Source organism: Balaenoptera borealis, assembly GCF_965194805.1.
Source record: "Balaenoptera borealis genome assembly, chromosome: 2".
Taxonomy (NCBI): domain Eukaryota; kingdom Metazoa; phylum Chordata; class Mammalia; order Artiodactyla; family Balaenopteridae; genus Balaenoptera; species Balaenoptera borealis.
This window is the reverse complement of record NC_138867.1, coordinates 50,097,588-50,121,946: the sequence shown is the minus strand read 5'-3', so window position 1 is coordinate 50,121,946 and position 24,359 is coordinate 50,097,588. Positions and strand designations below refer to the sequence as shown.

The 24,359-nt window shown below is 35.4% G+C and overlaps 1 protein-coding gene across 1 annotated transcript in view; it reads right to left on the bottom strand.

Moving 5' to 3' along the window:
• ZSWIM6 (zinc finger SWIM-type containing 6) overlaps positions 1 to 24,359 on the bottom strand; it is a 198,730-nt gene that overhangs the window by 9,445 nt on the left and 164,926 nt on the right. Inside the window, exons 5-10 of the mRNA XM_082382194.1 lie at positions 14,704 to 14,883; positions 9,835 to 10,011; positions 9,419 to 9,565; positions 5,972 to 6,118; positions 4,674 to 4,934; positions 772 to 907 (exon numbers count right to left, since the gene is read on the bottom strand). Of these exons, the coding sequence (XP_082238320.1) occupies positions 772 to 907; positions 4,674 to 4,934; positions 5,972 to 6,118; positions 9,419 to 9,565; positions 9,835 to 10,011; positions 14,704 to 14,883 (1,048 nt within the window). The remainder of the gene's footprint in view (positions 1 to 771; positions 908 to 4,673; positions 4,935 to 5,971; positions 6,119 to 9,418; positions 9,566 to 9,834; positions 10,012 to 14,703; positions 14,884 to 24,359) is intronic.

The following is a 24,359-nucleotide window of genomic DNA, read 5'->3' as shown; positions in this document are numbered from 1 at the left end:
AAGTTTAAAAAAAGGCTGTATATAAGATTGAAAAATTTAATCTTGAGTTCATTAAAAAATATTCAGTTAGAACAAATTCGTGATAAAAATAATTATTTTGTGAACTGACTTTTTAAAAGGAGGGTGAAAACAGAAAGGTCAGCAGCAGAGAATGTGTTCTAATTGTTATTACTGAAAAGGAGGGACTGAGGGGCAGGTGGAAACAAAGCTGAGGCGAACAAATCCTGGAAGACCCCTAAATAGCGATGCCTTCAACACTAGATACTGCTCCCATCTTCTCTCACCCTCCAGTGGAGCACAAAGGGGTTTCGGTGCTAGGATGGCTTTCCTGCGCTACTGATGGAATGTGTAATTACAGCCGGTGTGAAGGGCTCTCTCAATTATTATATTCAGTCAAGTATACGTGTTATTTACCACTGCTTCAAAAATCTAATTTTTTCTAAACAGTTACGTTATTTAGGAAGGTTCAACTGTTGCTGCCTTGTGGTTAAACTTGGCCTGAAGTTGTTCTCTAGTCCCAAATTCTAGCTTCAAGAAAAAGCAGGATAAAGCCACCATGAACATAAGTGTGACAGCAGACAAGAATACCATTCTTCCCTTACTTTAAAACAAAAGCCAAACAAGCCAACAAACCACCACCACCACAACCCAAGAAGCTGTTTTTAGTTTTTCTGCTGCCTACAAGAAAAATGAATGAGAAGTCAGTTAACAGCCATTTTTCCCAGTGGGGGATTTGGATTGCCTCTGCCCGGCGGGGCTGTGAATACGTACCGCATTGCTCTCAGTGCAATTTTGTATGCCAATTCAGCATCATGAGGTAGGAGAGAGGTGAAGAGATACTTGGCAAATGTGTGCATTGGAACGCTCTCCCGATGGATTATTTCGCCTAAACCACTATATGGTCCGGCTGTAGGAAGAGAGTATACACATTTTACATTCCTAAAAAAGGAACTAAGACTTCTTGTAAAGTATAGTTTAAATTTTTTATGTAAAGTTATAAACAATGCTAATCTAGTTAAAGAATGTAATCTAAGTGACATAGTAGAAACGAATACAATTCTTAGTAAAATGATTCTACAGGGTAGAGTATACGATATCAAATTCACTTCAGGAACAATTCCCTGTGCCACAGCTAAAAGGAGAATCACAGAACTGTGGGGCAGAACTTTTTCACATTATAACTGCTTCAGAGAAATAAACACTCCAAAGCAGGAAACCGCACTGAATTTAAGAAAGACCCTATCTCAGTGTGTGATATCTGAGCATCCAGATTTTCAAAAACACAGATGACTCTACAGCTTAACTTTGGAACCTGCCCCAGACCCAGTCAGTCTTAGGGGCACAAATAAGCCAGGTTTCCAGAGAAGAGTTCTCTGTTTCAGGGGGAGGTATGGGGAGGATTCTGAACCACAAATCCCAATACAAAGACTTTAAATATTGTTGCTTCTAATAAGCAGAAATAGATATTAATTCTCATAAAGTGATTAATAATAAAAGACCAGAATAATACTCACCGTAGGCAAAAGAAAAAAAAATTAAAGTAACTGATTCTACCACTATTTGGGCTTCAAAAGACCAGTTTTAAAAGTAAAATTATATTTAAACTGTCAAAATTCCTTTCTTAGTAACTTGTGACAGGCATGGTGGCAGAGCTGACTTCCCCTGTGTGTTCTCTGAATGCTACCCTAAGAAGGACGATACCCACTTTTAAAATAAATTTTGAAAGGAAACCACAGTGGTTAGTTCAACTACTTTCCGCTTAGGTACTGTGAGGTTTAGTTACTGTGAAGTGTTTTATAAGTTAGTTTCCATGTCACCTTTGGGTAACATCGGTTTCATGACTTCTAGAATTATGAATCATGACACTACTGCTCAAAAGACATAATACATTTGTTTTCCATGAGAAAAATAAGTCTGGTGAAGAGTTTAGAATGCAGGAAATGCAGTTCAGAGGAAATGGTGAGAGGAGTTACTGAATTGGGCACTGAGTAGGAGCATGATACATTTTAGATCATTTTAACAGAAGTTGTTTTTAAATTTCATTGTTTTATTCCTTGGTTAGTATTTTTGAATTGTTCCTTATTAAAGTACTTTGAAAGTCATGTAAATAACTTATTTTTTTACCTAGACAAACTAAAATCAATCCTAGATTTCTAATTTTATCAAATCTATTAATCTCTTTTTTTTTTGTCTTTAAGACATTTAAAAATGTTTTAGCGATCTGATATTCTTCAAAAGCTGATAGGGCATTACAGTTTTACCTTTAGTTCATATAATGAGGCCAAATTATTTGTTATATTATGGAATGTTTGCCCTCCCCCCAAATTCATATGTTAAAGCCACAACTCTCAATGTGACTGGAAGATAAGGCCTTTATGGAGGTAATTAAGGTTAAATGAGGTCATAGGGGCCCTGACCTGGTCCAACAGAATTAGTGACCTATGAGAAGAGACAGAAAGAGTGATCTCTGTCTCTGTCTTGTGAAGGCTCAGGGAGAAGGCAGCCATCTGCAAGGCAGGAAGAGGGCCCTCACCAGAAACTGAATTAGCCAGCACCTTGACCTTGGACTTCTCAGCCTCCAGAACTGTGAGAAATAAATTTCTACTGTTTAAGCCACCTAATCTGTAGTATTTTTTAATGGCAGCCTGAGCAGACTAAGACATTAACTCTTATTTTTTTAAGGACTAATTATAGCAAACTTGTATATTTTCCATCTTCATTTCTCTTCTATTTCCTTTCAGTGTTTCCCTTGTACCATCAAGTTCCCTTTTTATACTATGCAGGGAAGGCCAGGATGCGTAATCAACATAATAACACCTCCCAACAAGCAAAACATTCAGTCAGGTATCACAGAATTATTTGTTGATTAATACTCAGTGTAATGCCTGAACTCTGGTGTACTGAAAAATGAAAAACTGAAATTTGAAATCTAAGTTCCCCAGAAGTGTTTTCCCAATATGCCAGTTGATTCAATGTGCCCATACTGTGTGTCCAGAAGTGATTTAACACTCAGCAACAAAATACAAGGGTTACTGCTTCCTCTTTTTCAGATACCTGAGTCTGCTAACTAATTTGCCCCTGAAATTCACAGACTATAAGTGTATGAAGACCTTGGTGCCCAGTGCAGTCATCTCAGTCATGGAGCGCTTATCTTTTGGTGTATATAGAAACGGTCCCTTGGCTTCCCCTTGGACTTCTTCCTGTCCTGCACCAACCACTCTTTGGGGCCTAGCAAGGCTGGGAAAAGAGAGGAGGCTGGGGTGGGTCATCAGCACTCCTTACAGAGAGTACAGTGCTCACTAAAAGGTTTAATGGGAAGGGAGGGACTAATCAAAGACTAAGACAAAGTTAAAAAATATTCATGAGTAATGAACACAGAGACATTTAAAAAGGTAAGTGATGAACAGATATCAGACACTATCAACTTTGAAAACCACACATCCTCATCTTTTCCTTCAGTATAATGAAAATCAAAAGGCAGTTACCAAGAGTTACTAAGCCAGCATAGAAAAGTTTATGGCTAATGATATTGCTTATATCAAAAGGAAATATATGACAGGAAACTAAAACAGTAATGAAAGGATCAAGATCATTTGAAATTGGTCAAGATGGGCTTTTATCTTTAGGGAAAAAAAACTTCAGGAGAGTGCTTCAAAAAATTATTAGGAATTTTTACCAAAATTAAGCATGTTTTATTCAGAAGAATATTTCCCCTTTAAGGTGCACTTCTAAAACACATAAATGTATAATGTATTTAATGAAAATATTTTTTTCAAATAGATCTTTAGGTTTGGACATATAAAAAGTTTTGAAATGCTATTTTCTCTAAATCCCTTCCCTATATATAGCCATTCCGAATATAATATGAAGATACCATACTGTATGAGCTTATTAATCACAGAGAAATCCACAGAAATAACACATATGTACTTGAGAGACAGAAGCAGTTTAAAAGATTTGACATCACATAAATCTGTGTAAAAGATTAGGCTACCACATTAATTACACTTATTCTTTTCAAGAAAAAAAAAAAAACATTAAAAAAAAAATAATGCCATCCAAAATTTGTTAGGCCCTTTAGCTCTTGACCTTACAGAAAGAAGAAAACTAGACTTTGCCTTAGTGATTCTATGAAACCTTTACTTTGATGAATCTATACCTAATGTATTCTCTGAAATAATTAGCACAGTGGAAATTCACTTCTGCAGTCTTTGGTCCTTTGTCAGCATGTGCAAATGACATGTTCAAAACCCAGACATCAACGTAACAGCCAATAATTTGGAGGAATGCCAACCAATTTCCATTTTATTACTTAATTGATCAAGCAAAGAGGAATATGGCTACCAGCAATAACTCACTAAATATCATACTTGCATTTATCTCAGGAACAACACAGACTAAAATAAACAGTCCTTTTTAAAGCTGGTGGCATTTAAATGGGGGCTCATTTCTAGCAGGTTATCTTACATGACCACCTAAATCAAATGATAAACATGTAAACATCTGTACTTTTTTATTAAGTGATACTATTTTTTGGAAAGTGAACATGCCTATGACACTCAGTGACCATACCAATCAAGATAACCACCATATTAAATGTACTCCCAACATAAGAAAGCTGAGTGGCTAAATAAAATGGGCTATACAAGTGAGAAAGTTCTTTATCATACTACCTTCTAATAGGAAGACTGCTTGCTTGCGAAAAATTTTCACCAGTGTGTCATCCAATTCAATTTCCTGAAGCTTGGAAATGAGCTGCTCCTCATTCCGGCAAACCTTCTCTTGGGTATACAGCCCATCAGGCATAATACGCTGCTGTCCCAGCCCTATTAGGGCTACTTCCACAGCTAGCGTTAAATAGGATTCCCCTTCTTCTAAGAATTTGTGTGCAGGTAGATGCTGGTATTCCAGAGACTTGCACTGTCCCATATTCTCTGTCACAAAAGAAGTCAGAGTTCAGAAACTACTTTTGCAGGTACTCTGATAAGTACGATCTATTTTACCTAGTACTCAAATAAATTATTGACTTAACTCCAAGAAAGCCAGAAAACCATGTTTCTTAGGTTAAAGTATATAGTTTTCCAATATCTTTTAAAAAATGACCATGAATGGCTAAATGTGTACCTTCTGGGGGATAGAATATTACAAATATTTTTCTCTCACTAAAAATGAATCACCAAAGAAAACTATAAGAAGAGATACTAAGCATACCTAAGAGTAAACAAATTTTTAATTAAACAAGAGTAAAATTACATGATGACTGCAATAGTTATCAATTTTTTAAAGCCTGGTGTTAAAAAAATTTTTCCATACTTTTATCACAATGTTGTAATTTATAATAAAAACAGTAGAGAATACAACATATATGTAACTCAATTTCATGGTCCTTTTTGTTATCAAAGAGTCATCAGTTATCACAAGAGAAGGATTCTTTGAGCATTCTCTTATCTCTGTTAAGGTGTTTCTATTAGAAATTCTTAAACTTCAACTGTCCAACTCCCAAGAAAGTGAATTCAAAGTCATACCATACCCTCACCCTCCTGATAGAGTTTGGGTCACCCATAATCCATGAAGGCAACCACCACAGGCTAGATACTTAACTCTCCAAGCTAATCCAGCCATGCGAGTAGTAAAGGGACAATCCTTCTCCCCTCCCACATGATGTACATCCTTATTTTATACCTTTATGCTGGAAAATAGTCATAAATGCAGATAAATTCTTAGATGTACAATCATTGACTAGAAGGGAATAAATATTTTTAGGTTCTTGACACATGCTGCCAATTGTCAACTCTAAGACTTTTCCCAGTTTGTAGGAGCCTGCCTGAAAAGTGTGAGTACCCTTTCTTACTAACTGCTAGTACTGTTAACTATATGGATTCATAAAACAAACTGTGAAGAAAATGACCAATGATGAATGGCATTCAGGGTTTAGGGGAAAAAAGCACGAGACAAATGTCAATGGTTTTACCTGTAAAATCTGAGAACACAGGGAAGCTTTCATCATCAGTGCGGCAGGCTTCCATAAGGCTGCTGAAAAGAGTGCCCACGGGGTCCAGGGGGTGTCCAACCCAGCCCTCCAGATTGGTTATTGAGGTTATGCTTTTATGGGGTAGCTCTGTGTAAGAAAAGGGAATTGAGACATGGAGAGAAGTAGAGGACAGAAAGGCTTTACCATTTCCAGCATCCTGACAAATTAATACTAAATTCAATTCAAAATTCCTCTTTAATTAAAAAACAAGGGTACATAAAATCCCCAACTCATGAACTATTTTAAGTTCTAAAGGTTCATCTATGAATCAATATAAATGGTACTAACTTCCCAAGACAGCTCTCAAACATCTATTTAATTCATATGTCCAGGCTACTAGGTTAACATTACTACTTACACTATTAAATTATGATGTATGAGGAAAAATGAATTCTAAATTTTTACCTGAGAAGCTAAGGACAACTCTCCTCACTTCCTAGGAGTGACTTCAGAGAGAACTAAGAAGTCCCCCTGGAATTATTATTGGATAACTAACTCTACAACTACGTTAAGAAGATACTCTCAGAGTCAGTGCTCACTGGGTTATCTAAAATGGAGTCTAGAAGGCAGCTGTACCCTGGGTCGGACTTGAACTTCCCTATGTAAATTACTCCCCTATCACCTTATAAAAATCTTCCTTATCGTGGATCTGTAAGTCATTTAAGAGAGGACCTTTGCCACAAAGGGGAACTATAGCAGAAGATAACATATAATTTGGATGAAACATACCCTTTTCATTTTCTTCACATAATGTTAGAACTCTCAAGTTCTCAAGTTAGAGTGCTGAGAGAAAAGCTGCAAATATTTTAAGATATATTCCATTATTGTAAACAATGCAATATTTTACATCTAAGTGTTTACTAAAGTTATAAATAATAGTGGTTCCTTCTTAAAGGAAACTATAATAAAATCTATATATAATATAAAATATACAAGAAAAATACTGGCTTGTAAATAGCTAAAAAGCCATTCTGCAAGTTCAGTATTCCTTTAGAAGTCTTCTGTTTTGGACTATCAACTATTAGTACATAAAAATAAAGCATGGCCTGGCACAATGTATTAAAATTTATAGAAGGTGGGTACTAGATTCCTTGGAAAGGTCTTTCCCTTCAATTTCTGTCACTGGCTTTCATATACACAACCAGGATGAAAACAGAGACATGAGCATTACTCTTAGGAACAAGGCTCGCTCTCTCTCTCTCTCTCTCTCTCTCTCTCTCTCTCTCTCTATATATATATATATATACACATATACATATATATATATTTATATATAGACTTACTGTGATCATTTCAAAATATATAAATATGGAATCATTATGCTGTACACATGAAACTAATATGTTATATGTCAATTATATCTCAATTTTTTTAAAAGTTGACATATCATGCCAAATAATATTGAAAATGTACAAGATACTTCATTTACTAATCTTGGCCCCATAAGAAATAACTGTTATAGCAATTTGGAATTGTAACAGTTACAAAAAACCTATTCTTTGAATGGACAAACAAAAAAAAAAAGTAGGGAAAGATATAAATATGCAGTGCTAGTAAAGAATAGTCTGAAATTAAAGTTCTCATTGTGTGCAGGATAAAAGAGAAATGAGTCTAAGCGAGACCTCAAAGACAATCAAAGGAGTCTATCTTAACATGTGTTCCAACTTACCTACATGAACTAACATTTTTACACTTTGTATTTCTTAGAATTTGTAACATTTTAATTAAACTAATTTTAAAAACATTTCTTCGTAAAGATCAACATGAATTTCAAAACTCTGATAATCATCATAAGCAAGCTCTCCTGTTGCAGTATAAAAAGTACTTCACTCTCTCTTAGCCTGAGTATTTCAATCTTTTATACTTTTCAGAAGTGAATGTCTTTTGGCCATAGATTGTGTGTGTTTAGGGGAAGGGAGATTTCAGAAAAATTTTGCAAAGGGCCAAGCAACATATTTTGTAAATACAGCTGGTAACCAGTGATGATATGACAAACACAAAGAACTGGACAAAGTAATGATTGTTGGGGATATCACATTCCAATCCCATCTGAGCTCCCCCTTCCTTGGTTCCAATGGTAACTTTGGAATTTTCTTTCATCATATAAATGATAATGTTAACATTTGTAATACTTCCAATATAGAGGATATCAAAAATTACAACAAACACTCGCTCCAATCTCCAGCCCACTTCAACAACAACTGATCATTTTTAGCCATACCCTAGATGTGTGTAAAATCACCCAAGGAATAAAACAAAAACATAAGCAAAAAAACACCACAACTAAAACTACTTCCCTCTGAATAAGATATAAAATTCCAGAGTAAAAACGAAACAATCCTACCAAAGAAAAATTAAAAGATTTACACCTACAGAAGAAAAAGAAGTGCACGGATTAATCAGAAAAAGCATACGTATGTCTTTCTTTTGATCAGGGCCTATGCACGTTACAACCCTTTTGCAATTACTACTACTAAGTAATGCTTATTTAAAATTTAAAAGATTAATAAACTGAGATAAAGAGGAGTTAAATGTGTTCTGTCAGTTGACAGCTCATCCAATGTTATTTACAGAATTTGAAAAATCCAGTTCTGTTTTTTTTTTTTTTAGCTTTCATTGGAGTATAGTTTTTTTTTTTTAAGATTTTTTTTGATGTGGACCATTTTTAAAGTCTTTACTGAACTTGTTACAATATTGCTTCGGTTTTACGTTTTGGTTTTTTGGCCACGAGGCATGTGGGATCTCAGCTCCCCAACCAGGGATTGAACCCACACCCCCTGCAGTTTGATCACGTTAAATACATATCATGTCCTGATGTACAAATTATTACAATTAAACTGTTTTATAGTGCTTCCACACTCCGTCAGGCCTTGCTTTCAGTGCTCTACAGGAATTAACTAGTTTAATCTTTTCAACAACTCTAAGAGACAGGTCCTCAGCTGAGCCCCATTCCATAGTCAAGTCAATGCCCAAGGTCTCCCAGCTGGGACCTCCTGCCAGGATTCAAACAGGCAGTCTACCCCCAGAGCCCTTACTATCACAATTAAAATGCTCTTTCACAAAATGAAAAATCTGGCTAACTTGCATTTTAGATAATTCCAACATACGACATAAACAGTAAAAAAAAAAAAAAACTCCCCTTTAAAAAATTAACCAACCTAAGAAACTTGTAAAAAAATTTTATTTCTTACAACATTCAATGGGGGGGAGGGGGGGATGCCTAACATTTCTCACAGATCAGCTATTAAATATTTCAAATGAGTGGTGAGTAAGGCCATCACCATGGCTCTAATTTTAAAAGTTCTCTCTCCCAAAAGAGCATAAAACCTAGTGACATCATCACCAAGAATCCCATTCCAATGGAAACAGACTCCTTCACACATTTACCTTTTTTTTGAGTTCGGAACATTTCCAGCTGTTTCTGTTGCTGCCGTCTTAACGTGTTAACAATAGCTATTGCTAGTCTCAGTGCTTCTCTGGGGTACCCATGAGAACGTAATGCGTCCACTCGTGCACAGGCTGTAGGAACATGTTCTAAAACAGAAAGTTAAGGGGGGAAAGTTGCCATTATCAGATATATCTATAAAAACAGGATTTAATAGTAAGATGTTTTCCCCTGAAATACTATTAAAAAGACACAAGAAACCATTTCTGAACTTGGATTTGAATGAAAAACTCCTATTGCCAAGCATTCATCCATCTCCCACTGAATCCCTCAACTCTCCTCCTCCCACTCCAATAATGCTATAGAAGCTAAACAAAGAAGTAAGTCATGGAAATGTCTTTCCGGTTTGGCCACTTACCATGCCAGAGGGGCCACCCGCGGGAGTCAAAGAGGGAGTTTTCAGCGTCGTCATGGTAACAGTAGTTGGTGTACAGGTCACTGCTGATAATGTGCTGCAAGTGGCTATCCTGCCAGTGGAGATCGCACGCCTCGATGGCTCGGGTGAACACTGTCCGATGTGGCCTGTTCGATGAATCTGTTTTTTCCACAATTCAGAAAGCCGTGTCAGCTATTATTCACATGTGAATAAATCAGTCATACCATACCATTCTGTGGCCAGATGTTCATGAACACACCCACACACATTGTCCTGCACCCCCTAAGCAGAAGGATGAAGGGTGAATATTCTCATGTCCTAAGTACTAGGAGGCAAATCAGACCAAAGAGCCACCATTCACTCACTTGTTTTATCAAACACAAACACTCTGCAGCCATCAGAGCTAAGGTTAAAGGCATCCTGCAAAAAGAATCGTCAAGTCTAGCTTCCATGCCAAATACACTGAAAGGAGGCACTCGGCACAAAAATCACATGAAAACTCACTGCTCCCCACTTCTGAGGTGCTGTGGTGGACTGCCCTGATGGGATCAACAGCTCTCACAAACACTATGCAAGAGATGAGACACCAGCCATGGAACCTTTCAGGAAGATGCAATCAGCCTTTAAAAATATGCAGAAGGGTTGTGCTTTTGGTTGTATTTTTTAACTATATTGTGCGGTTTTGCACAATTAAAACTATTATGCTTCTTGGGATATAATGATTAAATGTCACTTTATATCCCAAAGGGCATAAATGCATATATTTAACATTTCACAAAGCCACACAACATAGCTACAAAACAAACCAGCGCACTTACCTTGCCCCTACAGGCTGCCTCCTGACTCTTGTGCAGGTTCCATGACTGGTGTGATGTCCCCAGCATAGTGTATGCCAGGGCATCACAAAAGAGCAGAAGCACACACTCCGAAGAGGGTTCAAGTTTCAGGACCTGACAGAGAAAAGAAATGTTTGGGGAATAAAGGATATTTTTACCCCAACTTCTGGGATTATTCAGTTCTTCTGGAAAAAATCGTTCAAATTCTACCTGCACTCCCACCCCTTGGGTCCCCAACTCCAGACTTACCTTAAACTGTGGCAGAAACCTTAGAAAGAGCCTCAACTGACAATCAGGGTAACAAACTATTTTTATTTATGTGTGCTTTATTTAGCTCAAGTATCACCCCTCACTGTTCTGAGGCTTAACTAAATGAGAAGTCTGGAGCTTCCTTAGTTGGTAAAGTTTCATCTTCCTCTCCCTGGAGCTTTGGCTAAGCACAGACATAAAGGAAATCATAAAAATCAAAATACAACTGAATCAAGATGAGCTCTGAAAACTCATCTAGACCAACCCCTCTATTCTGCTGATGGAACTGAAAATTGAGAGAAGTAAAGTGACTTGCCAAGGTCACACCGCCAAGGCAATGGCAGTCAAGATCAAAACACAGATAACCTCACTACAAATTCAGCTATTTAGGCTGTTCTGAAAGGCTTTTGAATGGTCTTGAACAGAAAGAGACATAACTTCAGCTTGGTCTCAGGTGGACTTAGACATCTGTATTTGAATGGCAGACATATCAAAATGCATGGATGACATAATTTGAGAGGCCTAAATACTGATGTATCTGTTCTGGCCCCTGCCCAGACTCCTTGTTAGCAGCAGACGGATGGACACTTTGCAAATGGGAAGAGTTGGCCCTACATTTAATAGCCTTTGGAACCTACCAGGGCTTTTTGCAGAGCAGAATAAATATACCCCTACTCAACAAGAAAGTGGTTCCATGACTTCTTATAGCCAATCAATCAAATATTCCAAAGTCCAAATCTCACACAAGTATTTTTAAATGGCTTTCTAATTTTATTTATTTTGTTTAACTCAAATCATAGAAACAGAATTTAAAATTAAAAGGAGACTTTAGAAAGCAACGTATTATTATGCACTTATTAAAAGAATGAGAGTTCTGTCTGTTTGACCCACTTGGTATCAATAATAAAAGCAAGCTGGGGGTATGATTCCATTGAAAAAATTAAAATCTTAACTTTTCATGTTTGTATGTGACTGTAAGAGCATAGCGAAGCGTACAGGACATACACCAGGACAGTGGTTAGCTCTAAGAGTCTGATACAGCCAATTGTAACAAAAAAGACTAAATACTATTGGTATTTAAATGAAAATGTAAGATATAAAGCTCTATAGTAGCATGGAAACAAAAAAAAAATATGTACATATACAATGACTAAAAAGATATACAAACAAAAATTGATTTGATTAAGTATCAAAATTATGGTCAATTTTTATCTTAGATATCTGTGTTTTTTTGATTTTTTCAATAACAGAAAAAAGAAACAGATGATCTTAATCAAATTGTTAAAACGATAAACACAGGGACTTCCCTGGTGGTTCAGTGGTTAAGAATCCACCTGCCAATGCAGGGGACATGGGTTCCAGCCCTGGTCCAGGAAGATCCCACATGCTGTGGAGCAACTAAGCCCGTGTGTCACAACTACTGAGCCTGCACTCTAGATCCCATAAGCCACAACTACTGAGCCCGTGTGCCACAACTACTGAAGCCCATGTGCCTAGAGCCCGTGCTCCGCAACAAGAGAAGCCACTGCAATGAGAAGCCCACGCATTGCAACGAAGAGTAGCTCCTGCTCACCACAGCTAGAGAGAAAGCCCGTGCGCAGCAACGAAGACCCGACACAGCCAAAAATTAATTAATTAATTAATTAAAAACCGATAAACGCTAATTTGTAAAAAATTTTAAATAAAGTGTAAAATAATATTAGTTTTTAACCAAAAAAGTTTAAAAAAGGCTCTCATTCAGGTATATTTGAAAAACACACACACTACTCTTTCTAAGGGTGTGGATTCTAATGTTGTCAATTAATTCTAACAAATAATCTCAGCAAAGACAGGGCCTGATTTGTGCCTCACTTTCACTCTGATGTGCAAACACATGCCAAGTCTGCCCATGGTCTGTACCACATGCACTCGCTGCCCAGCAGCATGGCTGCTGGGCTCTGCTGTCACCAAAGGTTCTCCCTTTGCCAGCCCGCTCAGCCCTCCAGCGGAAGTACTGCAGGCTGAGCGCCCGAGCCCCTCTGGAGGGATGTCTCTTCTGGCAGCCCCTCTGGAGAATGTGGGTGTTCTGCTAAAAGGAGGAGCCCTGGTGCCTTTAGGCACAACAGCTATAAATATTGCCCTTAGAAACTAGTCCTGACTTCATATCCCTGGGCCAAACCATAAATGAAATGAACTCTTTTTTTCTGGAGGCTGGACCACTTCCTAAGAGTTTTCTAAAGCCTATGGAATATTCATATTTAACCAAGGGGATAGCAACCAAATGGAAAGTAAAAAAGTAAACTGTAAAATGTTAGGATGGCAGTCACAAAAAAGCAGGTGGGGAGTGAAACACAGAGAAACCTCCAAATATAATAAAGTTAAAAAAAATCAAATTTATTGCCTATGGAGACATAAGCATACATTTTCCTAGCAATGGAAGAGAATAAATGTTGAATTGTTCAACTTGAAAATTCTGAGCTTCTGGAAAAAAACTTGGGGTATAAGGAAGGGGTAGATTTATTTTCTTTGAAGTTATTAAATAAAATCATCATGGGCAATAAAGATAGGACAGATTTCAAATACTGAATTCCCAAGGCAAATATCTCTAGACAAAGGAGAGCCAGATAATCATCTTTCCCAAGGCCTGAAACTTCTTTTTGATTGGACAGGTCCCTATGGAGTAATACATATTATTTTCTCTCTTTGTAGAGACTGAAAATACTATGCTAACATCACATTTCATTCTCAGCACATTGTCCAGCTCATTCTAGGAGTACCAACTCCAGATGGGGCCAGAAAACAGAATGACAGTCTTGATTCCTGAATCCTTCTGATGTCATTTAACTCCCACCTTGCATCTATCGTAACTTTAAAGTCTTCCAAGTTTTCACAAAAAAGGGGGAGCAGCAGCACAAACTTACACAAGAAGAGTGACAGAGTTAGTGAATGAAATGTTTATTTGCAAGAGTTAACTACTTTAAAGATTTGGTTCTGAAAGAGAGGAGAAAATTCTGCAGTAGCTAGCGGGGACGATGGGGGCAAGGAAAGATTTTTTAAGATGAGAGAAACTTGAGCTAAATGAGTGGGTCCAATAGAGAGGGAGAAGCTTAAAAAAAAACAACAACAAACAAACAAAAACCAGTACAGAAATGAGAAACCAAGATTCTTAAGAGGCTATCTGAAAATGTCTGGGAGCATTCCTTAGTTGTCCAAAGACTGGAGGGCACTATTAGCCTACAGTAGGTGGAAACAAGTATGCTAGACAGTCCTTCACAATAAAGAATTTTCCTGGTCTGAATGCCAGCAGCACCCCATGCTCCTGCAGCCCCAGTCATTAAATGTTTACTTGCTATATTCTAAAACTAAGAATTTTTAACTGATTAAATTGTATGGTAGCCCAAATATGAACTGACCAAAACACACATAAAACACACAGCTCCTCAAGCCTCTCAATATTTTGTTTTACAATATACTACCCACCCATTCCATGATTTTTAAAAATATATTCAAACTAAATAATTAATAGGCAATTTTAACACATACTAGTAGTATATGTAAGTATTATATCCATCTGTATTCTGAGGATATGAAAAAAAGTTATAGAAAGGTCTCACATAAAAATTAAAACACACACACACATTCATATCAAAACAGATTAAGTCCGTGAGTTATAGTAAGTTCTTAAGTGAGTAAAATAATTTTCCCAAATCTATTATAAGTTACTGTTATAAACACAGATGCACAGTTAGGTAGATACAAAGTGGGCAGATTACCACTGTGTACTCACCTTGGTTAGCATTCGCACCCTGAGGCAGAGCATTGGTTAAGTTAGGTAATTCACTGCCATGATTTCCATCTTCCCATGGACAGACATCAACACCATTCCACTTTTTCAACTGTTTTAGCCAGCTGGCCTTCTGCTCCAACTTGCAGTGGGGATTTAAAACTATACACATCCACAGAGCACCTAATTTAAAGGGAGAGAGGAAAGCAAATTTTTTAAAAGTTTACAAGTGTCCAATCCTAATAGCTAATGATAAACCATTTCAAAATGGACCCAAGTCTGCAGTTTTATAATGCAATTCTCCCTTGTCCAAGCAACAAACCTCATACAGAGGTTAATGTAAAGAGGACAAAAGAGCCCAAATGTGAACCAAAGAATCCAAACACTGTTACATATAAAGATGAAAGATATTTCAAATGGTAATTGTAATCACCTTCCTACTTGTGTGACATTTTGGGCAAAAAATAAAGAATACAACCTTAAGGACCAATTTGTTACTTTAATTTACAAGCAGATTTTATTCATGGATGCTGCAACAAACCACTCTAAATGGTTCTTCTGTGCAAAAATTAAATTTACTTTTAAGAGTATCTTTTTAAAATAAAATCATAAAGGCATAACAATGGACACGAATAAACTATTTCCCAGTCTCCTTATAAGCATTTAAAACTTTATTATGCTCGTTAATTAGTATGCATATCCATATATCAACAGATCTTTTAAAAATAAAATTTACTTAAACATGCTTCCCTAAATGATTTAACCAGGAATTAACCTTTATATAAATGAAATCACTAAATTTATGTCTTTTTGTAAATGAAATCACTAAACATTTATCAAAAGTTCACTTGCTTTAAAATGAAAAGACAACCTGTGGACTCGGAGAAAATATTTCAAGACAATGCGACTGACGAGGGCTTAATTTCCAAAATACACAAATATCTCATACAGCTCAATATCAAAAAAAACAAAAACAAAAAACAAACCAATCAAAAAAGGGGCAGAAGATCTAAATAGACATTTCTGCAAAGAAAACATACAGATGGCCAACAGGCACATGAAAAGATGCTCATCATCGCTAATCATCAGAGAAATGCAAATTAAAACTACAATGAAGTATCACCTCACACTGGTCAGAATGCCCATCATCAAAAAGTCTACAAATAATAAATGCTGGAGAAGGTGTGGAGAAAAGGGAACCCTCCTACACTGTTGATGAGAATGTAAATTGGTACAGCCACTATGGAGAACAGTATGGAGGTTCCTTAAAAAACTAAAAATAGAGTTACCATATGATCCAGCAATCCCACTCCGGGGCATATATCTGGAAAAGACGACAACTCAGATTCAAAAAGATACATGCACCCCAATGTTCATAGCAGCACTATTTACAACGGCCAAGACGTGGAAGCAATCTAAGTGTCCACCAACAGATGAGTGGATAAAGATGTGTTATGTACATACATACAAACATACACACACAATGGAATATTACTCAGCCATAAAAAAGAATGAAATAATGCCATTTGCAGCAACATGGATGGACCTAGAGTTTATCATACTAAGTGAAGTAAGTCAGACAGAGAAAGACACAATGTTATATGATATCACATGTGGGATCTACAAGTAGTACAAATGAACTTATTTACAAAACAAACAGATTCACAGACATAGAAAACTTATGATTACCAAAGGGAAAAGGGAGGGAGGGATAAATTAGGAATATGGGACTAACAGATACACACTACCATATATAAAATAAACAACACGGATTTACTGTATAGCACAGGGAACTACAGTCAATATCTTGTGAACACCTCTAATAGAAAAGAATCAAATATGTATATATATTTTTTGATTCTATATATATATATAACCAAATCACTTTGCTGTACACCTGAAACTTACACAATATTTTAAATCAACTATACTTCAATAAAAAAGTTGACTTGTTTTTCAAAGGAAAAGCCCTAATGAATTTAGAAGGTATAACTCATAATTTGAAAAATTAAGGTACTGATAAAATTTATCATTCCTTTCTACATTTTTCAAAAAGATAGCTAATTCAAGCAAATATTTCACAAGTTTTAAAAGTTCAAGTTTGGGAATTCCCTGGTGGTCCAGTGGTTACGACTCCATGCTTCCACTGCAGGGGGCATGGGTAAGATCCTGCAAGCTTTGCCATGTGGCCAAAAAAAAAAGTTTTTACTTTACCAATTTCAAAACAAGACAGATACCAGTACTTCAAAGCCATTCACAACACTTTTTCTTTGAAAAGGTTTGTATGTGTATCTGTTTATTTTAACCAGTTGTGTTAACCAAGTGAATAATACAGGTAAGAATGGTCTGTTTATGTTTTGTTTGTCCAAAAGAGATGCTTTACATTCTTCCACATTTAAAATTATCAAGCTTCTTCAATTAGAGAATCTGTTATTTTAAATATCAAATAATGTTTACCAACAGAAAATAAACATAGCCACAACCTAAGCCACAGATATTTACAATTCACATTTCTATATTTTAAAATGCCAATTAGAAACAAAAATGTGATAGATCAAGATGGAGTAAAGCCCACTGTGGCTTATCTCTCCCCATAATTACAACTAAAAACTGGACAAAATACAAAAAGCAGCAATCTGAGGGCTCTGAAAAGTAAACAACAGCAAGCGGTTTGTGGAAATAAAACTTGAAGAAATTTAAGTCATATGGGGGCGACTTCCTGTTACTTTCCCCCCTCTTTTCTCTCCTGGCTTGCACATAAGATTAGCCCCATTTGGGAAACTATGTAGAAGGCATATAGAGCAACAACTTGAGAGAAACCTCATCTACCTGGTGAGAGGATTGGGAAAAGGGAACCCCCTGCCACTCAGAAGCTAGAGAGGGAGATTCCTGGATATTCTGTACAAAAATAGGCACAAATACTGGTCACACCTCACGTGCATGAGACTGCCCCAATGCAGCATAGCCAAGGTTTTGAAAACTTTACTGATATCACCCAAAGAAGGTAAAACAGAACTCATAGTCTGTGAATATATCCTATTGAATGTATGCTTTAAAAAAACAAAAATTTCTCCGGAGGATTATAATAGGACCCAGACTCTTACAATTCAGTATTTAAAACGTTCAGGATCCAAAATTACTTGGCTTACAAAGAAAAAGGGAAATGTGATCAATTCTCAATGGAAAAAACAATGAACCAGATGTTAGAATTATCAATCAGAGACTTTATGCAACTATTATAACTATGTTCCACCAGATGAAGATAAACACTACTGACAGAAGTGAATATGAACTATAAAAAAAGAACTAAATAGAAATGTTAGAATTGAAAAAACAATATCTGAAATAAAAAATTCACTAGATAGGATTAATAGTAGAATGGATATGACAGAGGTAAAAGTCAGTAAATTTGAAGATAGAAATGATCTCATCTGAAGAAGAGAGAGAAACAATCAGAAGAAAATGAACAGAGCCTTAAGACAGGTGGGACAATATCAAAAGTAACATTTGTATCATTGGAGATCCAAAGAAGATGAGAAATAGATACAGAAAAACTCAAAAGAAATAATTACTGAAAACTTCCCAAAATTGAAGATATGAATTTACAGATCAAAGAAGCTGAGCTAACCAAAAAATCCATGCCCAGTGATAATCAAATCACTGAAAACCAAAGAGAAAAGAAAAAAATATTGAAAACAGTCAGAGAAAAATGAAATGCCATATAAAGGAGAATGACTCAAATAATTATTCTTGTCAGAAATTATACAGGACAGAAGACAGTGGAGCAATATCTTTAAAGTGTTAAAAGAAATGGAAATATCAACCCAGAGTTGGCAAAATATCATTCATGAATGATGGTGAAATGAAGGCTTTCTCAGATCAGGAAACACTAACAACATGTATTGTTCAAGAAACCTGATGCTAAAGAAAGTTCTTCAGGCTGAAGAGAAATAATACCAGAGGGAAACTTGGAACTATATGAATAAAGGAAGAGCAACAGAAATAATAAATACCTAAGTAAATGTCATGGACTACTTTTGTCCTTCTAAGTTCTTTAAGATAAGTATGACTACTGAAAGCAAAAACATGAACATTGTCTTACGGTATTTTAAACATATGTAGATGTAATACACATGAAAACTATAGCATAAAGGAGGGAGAGTAAAGGTACCTATATGGTTGTTAGATTCTACATTCTTCTTTAAGTGGCAAAGTATAAACTCAAAGTAGACTGTTTAAGGTTAGGTATATTTCTTGTAATACTGAAACCATTAAAAAAAATACAAGGAGATACAAACAAAAAGGACAATAGATAAAATGAAATACTAAAAAAATGTTTTAAAATAATCCAAAGAAGGAGAAAAGAAGGCAGGAGGGAGGGAACAAAGGAACAAAAACAAAGAGGATAAATAGAAAACAAATGATTAAATGGTAGACCTACACTGAACTACAATAATTATAGCAAATGTAAATCATCTAAACATACCAATTAAAAGAGATGGTGAAATCAGGTTAAAAAACAAGACCCAACTCTATGCTATGTACTAGAAACCCTCTTCAAATATAATGACATAGATAAATTAAATGGTAAAGGATGGAAAAAGATACACCATGCAAACACTTTCAAAACAAAGTTGGAGTGGCCATATTATTATCAGACAAAGTAGACTTTGGAACAAGAAATGCTACACCAGATAAAGTGAAACATAACATGATAAAAGGGTCAGTTCTACAAAAAAACATAACAATCCTAAATGAGGATGCTGCACCTAACATTAAGACTTCAAAATATATGAAGCAAAAAGTGACAGAGCTGAAAGGAGAAACACACAAATCCACAGTTACATTTGGAGATCTCAATACTTCTCTCTCAATAACTAACAGAACAAGTAGACAGAAAATTAGCAAGGATAAAGAATACCTAAAACAATACTATCAACCAACTTAATCTAACTGACATATTCATAGAACACTCCACTTAACATTAGTAGAAAAACAAAACAAAACCTTATACTTTCTAAAATGCACAAAGAACATTTACCAAGGTAGTCCATATTCTGGGCCATAAAACAAACTTTGACAAATATTAAAGAAGTGAAATCATACAAAGTATATTCTCTAATGTAACAGAATTAAATTAGAAATCAGTAACAGGATGATATTTGGAAAATTCCCAAATATCTGGGAATTAAACAACACAATTCTAAATAACTCATGAGTAAAAGAAGTCACAAAAGAAAACAAAGTATTTTGTTCTGAATGAAAATGCAAATAAAATATATCAAAACTTGTGATCTACAGCTAAAAAGAGTTTAGAAATTTATAGCATTAAATGCCTGTATTGGAAAAGAAGGAAAGATTCAAATCAATAATCTAAATATCCACCTTAAGAAACTAGAAAAAGAATGAGAAATCAAAGCCAAAGCAAACAGAAAGAAGGAAACAACAGATCAGAAATCAATTAAATGGAAAACCACCACCTAAGTTTTTTTTAATGAAACCAAAAGCTAGTTCTTTAAATAGATTAATAAAGCTATAATCAGTCTGACCAAAAAAAAGAAAGGACAAACTATGAGTATCAGGAATAAAAAAGGGCACATAATTATAGATCCTAGAGGCATTAAAAGGCTCATAAAGGAATGCTATGAACAACTTATTCCCATAAATTCTACAGCTTAGATGAAATGGACAAATTCCTTGAAAAACCACAAACTACCACAGTTCTCTCAAGAAGAAATAATAACCTGAATAGCTTTAAATTTATCAAAGAAATTAAATCTGCAGTTAAAAACTCTAACAGTGCACATCCAGATGTTTCCCTGGAAAATTCTACCAAACAGTAAAGAAAGAAAGAACACCAATTCCATACAATACCTTCCAGAAAAAAGAAGAAAGGGAAGGTTTTCAACTTATTTTATGAGGCCAGCATTACCCTGATAGCAAAACCAGACAAAAAACATTACAAGTAAATATAATTACATGTCAAAGTAAAACACCACAACAAAATATTAGTAAATCTAATTAAGAAATACATAAAAAAGAAAACACACCACAACTAAATAGGGTTTATCCCAGGAATGCAAGGCCAGTTCAACATTAAAAATTAGTGTAACTCACTATATAGCAGACTAAGGAAGAAGAACCATATGACCATTTCAACAGATGCAGAAAAAGCAACTGACAAAATTCAACATCCCTTCATAATAAGTAAAACTCTCAGCAAACTAGGAACAGAAGATAACTTACCTGAGAAAGGTCATCTGCAAAAAAAAACACCTACAGTTAATATGATAATGGCAAAAGACTGAATGTTTTTCCCCTAAGATAAAAACAAGGCAAAGATGTCTGCTCTACCACTCCTATTCAACATCACACTGGAAGTTTTAGCCAGGCCAATAAAGCAAGAAAAGGAGATTAATGACATAGATTTAAAAGGAAAAAATAAAATAGCCTCTATTTGTAGACAACTAGCCTACAAAAAAGGTAAGTAAGTTTAGCAAGGTCATATGATACAAATTCAAAGCAAGAAACCAACTGTATATCTACGTACTAAAATTGAACAATTACAGATCAAAATTTACCCCCCAAAAGCACCAATTATAATACTATCAAAAAACATGAAATACTTAAGTTATAAATCTAACAAAACATGTACGGAGTCTCTATGCTAAAAACTACAAAACACTGACAAGAGAAATCAAAGAAAATCTTAAAAAGCAGACTGGAAACCTCAATACTATTAAGATATCAATTCTCCCCAAATTGATTTATATATTCAACATCACCCTACTCAAAACCCTAGCAGGCACTGGTGTACATGCTGACAAAAATATAGAATGGCCAAACAATTTTAAAGAAGGAAAAAGTTGGAAGGCTCCCCAGCACCTAATTTTGAGACTTAGTATAAAGTTAAGAGTAATCAAGACAGTGTATGATTGTGAAAGAACAGGTACATACACCATTGTATAGATTAGGGAGCTCAGACCTACATAGATATGGTCAATTCAAGGTTCAAAGCCATTCAATGTAGAAAAGATAAATCTTTTCAAAAACTAGTGCTACTACAATTGGATATTCATATAAAATGAACTTAAATCTACAACACACAGTTTATTAAAAATTAACTCAACTAACTTATTAAAAACTAACTCAAAATGGATCACAGACCTAAATATAAAACCTAAAACCATAAAACTTCTGGAAAACATCTTTGTGACCTTGGGTTAGGCAGAGATAACCTTAGATACAATATCAAAAGCATAATCCATAAAAGATAAAATTTATCAAGTGGACTTCATCAACATTAAAATCTTTTGTGCTGCAAAAAAAACAATATAAAGAGAATGAAAAGACAAGCCACAGATTGGGAGAAAATATGTGCAAATCATACATCTGACAAAGAACTTGTATCTAGAATATGTAAAATCCTCCCAAAACTCATCAAGAAAACGAATTACAAATTCAATTACAAATTACAAATAGGCAAAAAATTTGGAAAAGACACTTCACTCAAGAAGATGTACAGATGGCAAACTGCTGATGAAAACATGCTTAACATCATTAATCATTATGAAAATAAAAATGGAAACTGTTTGCAAATGACATGATACTATACCTAAAAAATCCTAAGGACACCACCAGAAAACTACTAGAGCTTATCAATGAATTCAGAAAAGTTGCAGGATACAAAATTAATATACAGAAATCTGTTGCATCTCTATACACTAACAACGAACTATCAGAAAGAGAAATTAAGGAAACACTCCCACTTACCATCACATCAAAAAGAATAAAATACCTAGGAATAAACCTACCTAAAGAGGTAAAAGACCTGTAGTTGGAAAACTGTAAGATGCTAATGAAAGTAAATGAAGATGACACAAGCAGATGGAAAGATACACCGTGTTCTTGGATTGGAAGAATTAATATTGTTAAAATGACCATATTACCGAAGGCAATCTACAGATTCAATGCAATCCCTATCACAATACCAATGGCATTTGTATGGAAACACAAAAGACCCCAAATAGCCAACACAATCTTGAGAAAGAAGAACAGAGCTAGAGGAATCACGCTCCCTGACTTCAGACTATTCTACAAAGCTACAGTAATAAAAACAGCATGGTACTGGTACAAAAACCAGACACATAGATCAATGGCACAGAATAGAGAGTCCAGACATAAACCCATGCACTTATGGTCAATCACTCTGCAACAAAGAATATACAATGGAGAAAAGACAGTCTCTTCAATAAGTGGTGCTTGGAAACTAGACAGCTACGTGTAAAGGAATGAAATTAGAACATTCTCTAACACCATACACAAAAATAAACTCAAAATGGATTAAAGACCTAAATGTGAGACCGGAAACCATGAAACTCCTAGAGGAAAATATGGGCAGAACACTCCTTGACATAAATCATAGCAATATTTTTTGGGATCTGTCTCCTAAAGCAAAGAAAATAAAAGGAAAAATTAACAAATGGGACCTAATTAAACTTCAAAGCTTTTTGCACAGCAAAGGAAACCACTGACAAAACGAGAAGAAAATCAAAATAACAAACAACCCGATTAAAAAATGGGCAGAAGAACTGAATAGGCATTTTTCCAAAGGCATGCAGATAGCCAACAAGGCATATGAAAAGATACTCAACAGTACTAATCATCAGAGAAATGCAAATCAAAACTACAATGAGATATCATCTCACACCTGTCAGAGGGGCTATCATCGAAAAGAACACAAATAACAAATGTGGCGAGGATGTAGAGAAAGGGAAACCCTCATACACTGTTGCTGGGAATATAAATTGGGGCAGCCACTATGGAAAATAGTATGCAGGTTTCTCAAAAAAACTAAAATAGAACGACCGTATGATCCATCAATTCTACTCCTGGGTATACATCTAAAAAAAACCAAAAATACTAATTCAAAAAGACACATGCACCCCAATGTTCATAGCAGCATTATTTACAATTGCCAAGGTATGGAAGCAACTTAAGTGTCCATGAACAGAAGAATGGATAAAGAAGATGTAGTGTATATACACAGAATGGAATACTACTCAGCCACAAAAAAGAATGAAATAATGCCATTTGCAGTAACATGGATGGACTTGGAGGGTATCATGTCAAGTGAAATAAATCAGACAGAGAAAGACAAATATTGTGTGATATCACTTATATGTAGACTCTAAAAAATACAACAAACTAATGAATATAATAAAAAAAAGAAGCACACTCACAGATACAGAGAACAAACTAGTAGTTACCAGTGGGGAGATGGAAGGGGGAAGGCGCAATATAGGAAGAGGGGAGTAAAAAGTACAAACTATTATGACAAAAACAAGCTACAAGGATATATTGTACAACACAGGGAATATAGCCAATATTTTATAATTAACTATAAATGGACTATCTATAACCTTTAAAAATTGTGAATCACTATATTGTACACCTGTAACTTATATAATATTGTACATCAACTATACTTCAATTAAAAAAAAAACCATACGAGATACCACTACACACCTATTATAAGGGTTAAAATTAGAAAAAGAAATTTAAAATCTGAAAATACTGCTGGCAATCAGAATGCTCATAACTGCTGCTGCGAGTGCAAAATGATATAGCTACCTTGGAATATGGTTCAGCAGTTTCTC